At 39.0% G+C, this 7,988-nt stretch overlaps 1 protein-coding gene across 8 annotated transcripts in view; it reads left to right on the forward strand.

Annotated features, from left to right (window-relative positions):
- Positions 1–7,988, forward strand: part of PAK1 (p21 protein (Cdc42/Rac)-activated kinase 1) — a 165,946-nt gene that overhangs the window by 133,527 nt on the left and 24,431 nt on the right. For all 8 annotated transcript variants that reach the window (XR_826420.1, XM_010853246.1, XM_010853245.1 and 5 more), the window contains one exon: positions 2,556–2,604. Coding sequence is in view for 7 of the 8 variants with exons in the window: in XM_010853246.1 (XP_010851548.1) it covers positions 2,556–2,604 (49 nt within the window). In the remaining variant the exon portion in view is untranslated. The remainder of the gene's footprint in view (positions 1–2,555; positions 2,605–7,988) is intronic.

The following is a 7,988-nucleotide window of genomic DNA, read 5'->3' on the forward strand; positions in this document are numbered from 1 at the left end:
TTTTTCTGCTATAAGCACATTTCCCCAGGTTTTCACTGCAAAAAGTGCTGTGTGCAAATGTGCAGTTTTCTGCAGTGTACATTTAGTAAAAGTAGAATTCTAGGGTAAAAAAAAAATACATATTTTTATTTTTGATTTGGCCTTATTTTTGACAAAGAAGGTAAGAATATGCAATGGGGCAAAGACAGCCTCTTCAGTAAATGGTGTTGGGAAAACTGGACAACTACATGTAAAAGAATGAAGTTAGAGCACTTCCTAACACTGTACAAAAAGATAAACTCAAAATGGATTAAAGACCTAAATGTAAGACCAGAAACTATAAAACTCTTAGAGGAAAACAGGGGCAGAGCACTCAGTACATAAATCTAAGCAAGATCCTCTATGACCCACCTCCTAGAGTAATGGAAATAAAAACAAAAGTAAACAAGTGGGACCTGATTAAACTTAAAAGCTTCTGCACAGCAAAGGAAACTATAAGCAAGGTGAAAAGACAGCCTTCAGAATGGGAGAAAATAATAGCAAATGAAACAAGTGACAAAGGATTAATTTCCAAAATATATAAGCAGCTCATACAACTCAATGCCAGAAAAGCAAACAACCTAATCAAAAAGTGGGAAAAAGACCTAAACAGACATTTCTCCAAAGAAGACACACAGATGGCTAACAACACATAAAATGATGTTCAACATTGCTCATTATTAGAGAAATGGAAATCAAAACCACAATGAGATATCACCTCATACTGGTCAGAATGGCCATCATCAAAAAGTCTACAAACAATAAATGCTGGAGAGAGTATAGAGAAAAGGTAATGCTCTTGCTCTGTTGGTGGGATTGTAAATTGATACAGCTACTGTGGAAGATTGTATGGAGATTCCTTAAAAAACTAGGAATAAAACCACCACATGACCCAGCAATCACACTCTTCGGCATGTACCCTGAGGAAAGTGAAGTAGAAAAAGACACATGTATCCCATTGTTTATTACAGCACTATTTACAATAGCTAGAACATGATAGCAACCTAGATTTCCATCCATAGATGAATGGATAAAGAAGTTGTGGTACATATACACAATATTACTCAGCCATAAAAAGGAACACATTTGAGTCAGTTCTGATGAGGTGGATGAACCTATAACCTATTATACAGAGTGAAGTGAGTCAGAAAGAGAAAGACAAATATCGTATTCTAACACATATATATTAAATCTAGGAGAATGGTAATGAATAATTTATTTAAAGGGCAGCAGTGGAGAAACAGACATAGAGAATAGACTTATGGACATGGGGAGAGGGGAGGAGAGGGTGAGGTGTATGGAAAGAGTAACATGGAAACTTGTTACCATATATAAAACAGAGAGCCAGCAGGAATTTGCTGTATGGCTCAGGAAACTCAAACAGGGGCTCTGTATCAAGCTAGAGGGGTGGGATGGGGAGGGAGTTGGGAGGGAGATTCAAAAGGGAGGAGATAAATGTATACCTATGGCTGATTCATGTTGAGGTTTGACAGAAAACAACAAAATTCTGTAAAGCAATTAACCTTCAATAAAAAAAAATCTTAAAAAAAACTATACATATCACATATATATGATAAATTGGTACTATTATAATTTTTGCTTAATTTTTTTTTCCTTTTAAGAGTGAAGAATTTTGTTTGTTTGACTTGGAATTCATGTGTCTAAGTATATGTCTATTGGAAACAATTAAGTACTACCCAGTAGGCCTGAGTAGCTTTCCTCTGTAATCATGGAGAAGCAGTCTGAAAATGTCCAGTCCTGTGAGGCCTGGGCATTTTGCCCTTTAAGAATGGTACATCAGGTGGGATAAGGGGGAATGGGGACAGGAATATGGACATCAATTTTATAACAGAAGATGGCTAGGGGTAGGATGATTAGTAATGAGGAAGTAACTGCTAATGTAGAGAATCCAGTCCTTATTTGATTGTCCATATCTTTGATCTCAACTTCCTGACATGTAGCTACAATAAAATCCTAACCAAAGAGTTGTAGTTTGGAAGCTGATGACCATAATTTCTGGCTTCCAGGCAAACTTAAAAGTGACTTTTCTCTCTGAATTGACATGACTTCTCTGGAAAGTGTAATCACAGGGCTTGCCAAGAATACATAGGATTTTAATTTTCTTCCAATCACATCATGTAAATCTGACACATTGTCATGTAAGGTTACAAATATTGTTGCATACCACTCACAGATATACAGAGTTCATGGTTATAGGCATAAAGTGAGATTTTTAGTCATTTATAATGGACATGTTCATTTTCGTAGCATTATTCCAGTATTTCTCTGCTTTCTTCCTCTGTCCCTACTTTCTTTCCTCATTTCCTGATGGCCACTCGAGCCTATATTCTCTTTGCTGCTACATACTGCCTTTCATGAGAGTCGAAGAGACAACGGGGAGGGGAGGATCATTTTTTGCTACTATTTTTATTAACACTTGCATTGCCAGATTGTGTGTGGAGAGCTTCATATGACAAATGTCACCTCATCTAACACCTGTTTTTTTTTTTTTTTTTTTCTTTCCCATACCTGTTCAGTGCTTCGGGCACTGTGTACACTGCAATGGATGTAGCCACAGGACAGGAGGTAAGTATCCACCACCAACTACTACTCCTTCAGTTTTACTGTTTCTTACTCTTTTTTGTTAAGTTTTAGCCCTTCTTAGCTCAACAGGCACTCTTCTAGTTTCTTACTATTGTAGACTAGAAGTCTTTCAACATGGTGAAATTACAGATTTTGGAAAGTTACTGTGGCTGCAATGTGGAGAAGAGATTGGAAGAGATAAGAGTGGAGCAGGTGACTCAGCAGGTTATTGGGTAATTCCATGTGAGAGATGATGTCTGGACTAAGGTGGTAGCACATTATAAATGGGGAAAAGTGATGTATTTGAGAGGTACTTAAGTAGATTTGAGGGACTTCCCTGGTGGCTCAGATGGTAAAGTGTCTGCCTACAATGTGAGAGACCCAGGTTCGATCCCTGGGTTGGGAAGATCCTCTGGAGAAGGAAATGGCAGCCCGCTCCAGTACTCTTGCCTGGAAAATCCCAAGGATGGAGGAACCTGGTAGTCTACAATCCATGGTGTCTCAAAGAGTTGGACACGACTGAGCGACTAAACTTTCACTTTAAGTAGATTTGACAGAATTTGGTGAGGATGACTCACAAGTGAGTGATGTGTGTGTGTGTGTTCTAGTTGTGTCTGCTCTTTGTGGCCCCATGGAATATAGCCCACCAGGTTACTCTGTCCATGGAATTTTTCAGTCAAGGATACTGGAGTGGGTTGGCATTTCCTTCTCCATGATGTCTTCCCCACCGAGGACCAAACCTGCATGTCTTGTGTTTCCTATGTTGGCAGGTGGATTCTTTGCCACTAGCACCACCTGGGAAGCCCAAGTGAGTGATCAGAGGAAGTATAGATTTGAAGAAGTTAGATACTGCCTGAGAGGCCATGTGAAACTGCCTGGTGGACAGTTATTTTTACAAATTTGGTGCCTAGGAGAGATATCTGATACAGAAGAGATTTAGAACCTTGTCTCTTGTCTTGAATCTAGTGGGTCTCCCATTGTCCCTAGGATTCTGGTAGACATTGAAGTTCTCATTTGGAGGCATCTCTTTGTCTCTCATGTTTCATAAGCTGGGAAATCTGTAATCTTATTGCTAAGGCCTGATGACCCAAGATCTTATCTTCAGCAGAAGGAAGCCAGGAAGGGAATCTAGAATGCTTAATGCTTAAAGTTTCTTTGCATTGTACGCTTTGGTTGCAGAGCAGGAATGTTGGCAGGTGGGTTGTGGATGGGAGTTACCTGGGAAAGGTCTTAGTTCAAAGACTAATGGGGCTCAGAACTTGAGAGGCACCTCTTGTTCCAATGAAAATAGAGTTGGGTTCCTCTGAGGGAGGCTACTAGGACCTGCTTGTATATGTTTGGTGGTTGAAACCTCATGATGTACTGGAGAAGTCACATAACTCACTGTGCTCTTGTCAGGCTTTTACAAGTGTCTGAGGCAAATATTGAGGCTCCACTGAGGGTAAGTCAGCTTCAAAAAAAATTATGTTGAGAGATTTATTAATTGTTCTTTGATGTGAGAACCAGATAACTAGATGTTTACCTTTAGTGGATAGTGAAAGTCTCTCAGTTGTGTCCAACACTTTGTGACCCCCTGGAGTATAAAGTCCATGGAATTCTCCAGGCCAGAATACTGGAGTGGGTAGCCTTTCCCTTCTCCAGGGGATCTTCCCAACCCAGGGAAAGAACCCAGGTCTCCCGCATTGCAGGCGGCTTCTTTACCAGCTGAGCCACAAGGGAAGCCCAGATGTTTACCTTTACTTACTTATAAAAGCTTGGAAAAGTCGTTTGACCTCTGGAGCTTGAATTTTATTTCTTTATAAAATATGCATGATAACATACACCTCACAAGACTGTTAAATAAGTTGAGTGAAGCAATGCATGTGAAAAATACATCATAAACTAAGAATTACGTATATATTAACTTTTATCTGCACGTATTTATTTCACACAGTGTTTACTGATCATTTGCTTTATACTACACTTATGCTAAGAACTATGAAAGATTCAGACATTAAAAAACATATATATATAAGTGTAAGAAATCATACTTTCTGTTGTGTACATATAAAACTTACAGTGCTGACAGAAACCTGTGTTGAAATAATAGTAAGTAAGGAAGGAAGGATGGTATCATTTTGCTGATTTTAAATATGCTATATTGGAGGCCGAGATAGAAAAGAGGAGGTTATACCAATACTAAAAAGAACCCCACACAGTAGGCAGTATTATTTCCTTTTTACTGATCAGGAATTTGAGGCTTGGAGTTAAAGTAACTTTTGCGGGGTTGTGCTGCCAGCAGTTAGCAAGGACTAGGTTAGAATCTTTTGATTATAAAATCTTAACTTATGTTTTCCTGACTGCTAGGCTGCAGCAAGTTTTGGCAGCATGGCCCCTTGTCATATTTCTGACTTCTGGAGCCTCACAGCCCTTGATGGGAAGCAGGCTGGTGCTGGCTCGTTTCTGGAAGGTCTGGAGCTGCATGTGTGAGAAGCTGCCCACAGGAAACAAGCTTGATGTCATGTGCTTGCTTTGTGGTTACAAAACTATGAATGGAAGCAAGTCCATTAGGGTGGCTAATGCAGTGTAGCCAGGAAGGCCTCATTTTCTCCCCCAGGGAGTATAAATCTTTAGTGGAGCTGGCGGGATGCTCTGTCTTTGTGAGTGACTGCATATTGGGAGTTACCCGATGGGAAAGGAGAGCTATTTCCTGTCACAAATAGGAAGATTAGCATGTTAGTGCTGGAAGTCTTCTAGTTATAGATCCGACAATTAATTTTCAAGCCTATTTTTAGAGGGAATGTGTGTAATAGAGAAAATAGACTGGAAGATGCTTTGAAAACTGGGAAACTTTACTGGGAAACTTCCTTGTAAGTCTTAGTCTTTATTTTCTTATCTGAAAATGCAGAGGATGATTTTCACTTGACAGGGTTGTTTTACAGAGACAATGTCAGTCGAGCACCTAACACTGTGTGGCAGGAGAGTGGTTGGTTTTTGCTGTCATTCCTGCTGATTATATTGTCATTCTTGCTGCTCTGTGCCAAGTACTCATCAAATGCAGTTATGACAGTGATTAGCATTTTCACTGTTGTATTACTGTATTATTTAAATTTCTTATGTATGAGTAACATGTTGGCCACTATTTCTTTTAGTTCCCAAAAGAATCCTATGAGAAGGGAAATCAGGGTGGAAATTATTATCTTTAGTATTGATAAAGAGATGGAGGCTCAGGGAGCTTGTGATTGGTCAAGGCTGGTAAGTGACAGAATCAGCCCCAGAGCTTAGGCCCTCAGAGTTCAAGTCTAGCTCTTTTCCTGTTATGGGAGTGCTGTCTGCTGGCTTGAGTTAAGAGGGATCTGATCAGGTGAAGGGTGTTTAGCCTAGCCCATGTTTAGTCAGTAGCTGTTGGAAAGGACTGTCCCCTCCTCTGTCATCCATGGCCTGCCTCTCTTCTCCCTTGCTGCTGCCAGCAGTGACCTCTGGGAAGTTCACAAGCTCTGTCCCATCCTCCAGGATGGCCTTAGGAACTGCACAGGGTCTAGATCTTAATATGTGTTATAAGGGCTTACAGTCTTAATGTGATGGGCCTTTAGATCAATGTTTTCCTCTTCACATGTTAGAAAAAGCTAATCATCAGGTGTTAAGAAAAGTGTAGCCAGACCAGAAGCCTTCCCTGATAGGAGACCCTACTCCAAAACAATTTTTTCTCACTTAGGGTAGGGAGTGGAGGTGGTCAGAATGTTTCAAAAAAATAGTTTCTGTTCTTACTGATAAATGACTTTTGGCAGAAGACTGTCCATACTTGATTTGAAGAAATAATAGAGTGTGGAGTTTTCCCATAAAAGTTGAATTATTCATCCTCTGCTTTTCTGGATGATTCTGGAACGACTAGTTGTAGTTGTTCTGTTAGATGTTCACGTTCTTCGATGTTATTTCTAGGAAATAAACCCTTAAATAATTTAAAGTCTAGTCCTGTGGGATGAAGTAGCCTATTGCTGATGCTCTTTATGGTTTAAAAACAAAGTATTTATCAGCCCACTGAATTCTATCTTTTCCTCTTCATTGCCAAAAAGATTTGCTGAACACACACTGTATTAGGCACTATGCTTGGCACCAGGGATTCTGAGCTTTCAAACGAGCTCTCAAGTGTCTGGAGATACACACCCTAACTAATCATCATACAATTCAGTATGTGGTGAGTTCCATAAGAGATGTGTAAATATGGTCTTATAGGGCTTTAAAGAAGGCAAAAACCTCTCTGGTTTGGAGAATGAAATTTCTTTTGGTCTGATACAAAGTATAAGAAGGTTTTGAACATGTGAAAACAGTGTAAGATGTTCCAAATGGAGAGAGGCTCAGATATGAGCATACATCTTTCATTGTAGCATATGAAAGAATACAGTAAGAAGTAAGATAGAGGTCAGATTCGAAGGACTTTGAAGGTTGGGCCAAGGAACATCTCTAGGAACAGGAACCTTTTTAATTTTGAATCTGAGAGAGTGTTATCAAATGTGTACAGTGGGGAAGATTAATCTGGCTCTGTGTGCAGAATAAACGGGCATTGCTTTTGAGATTCTAATCCTGACTCTGCTACTGAATTGTTGTGCTTACAAGTCACATATCCTCTCTGAATTACAATTTCCTCATCTGTCAGACGTAGTCGGTAGTAATATTTAAGTCATAACGTGTCTCAGAGGATTAAATGAAATACATTTGAGAATATTGTATGTAGTACCTGACACACTGAAAAAAATGGATGCAAAAGTGCCTTGGAAATTAACATATTCCTTAAATTGGTATTATGTGAAAATTTGTTTATTTCTATAGACAAAAAGCCTATGAAGATCTTTTTCATACATAAATATTAAGGATCCCCTTTCTCTATTTTCTCTTAACGTGGTCAACTCTGATTTACTTTTCCACAGTTTAAAAAGGCATCTCCCCTTTATGAAGCCTCTATATTGATCGTGTGAAAGAGTTCTTGCCAGCTTTATGTTTCTGTAACATTTTGTGTGGGCTTTGTTAAAGCACACCTCTTTTATATTGTGAGTTTTAAAAGTGCTTTTCTAATATAAGTATTTTGTAGCAAGTTTGATCTTCAAACTTTGGTTCACATTAGAATTACTTGGAGGGCTTGTTAAAATACAGGGTTTTTGAGGAAAAGGAAGTCCCTATTTATCCATACTTGAGCTTGGATTAAGTAGAGATCTAAGAAGGTAGAGAGATAAATGGAAAGATCAGTTTTTAAATTTTTTTACTTCCTCATTTAAATTCTTCATAACCATGTCTTATCCTCACCTCCAGTGACACCAATACCAATGCCAAGTAATAAATGATCTTTATACTTAGCAAGTGAACTTTTCCATTAAATAGAAAATTTGTGCAAACCACGCACTACCCACCCGCGC

The sequence above is a fragment of the Bison bison genome, unplaced genomic scaffold, assembly GCF_000754665.1.
Source record: "Bison bison bison isolate TAMUID 2011002044 unplaced genomic scaffold, Bison_UMD1.0 scf7180017864324, whole genome shotgun sequence".
Taxonomy (NCBI): Eukaryota; Metazoa; Chordata; class Mammalia; order Artiodactyla; family Bovidae; genus Bison; species Bison bison.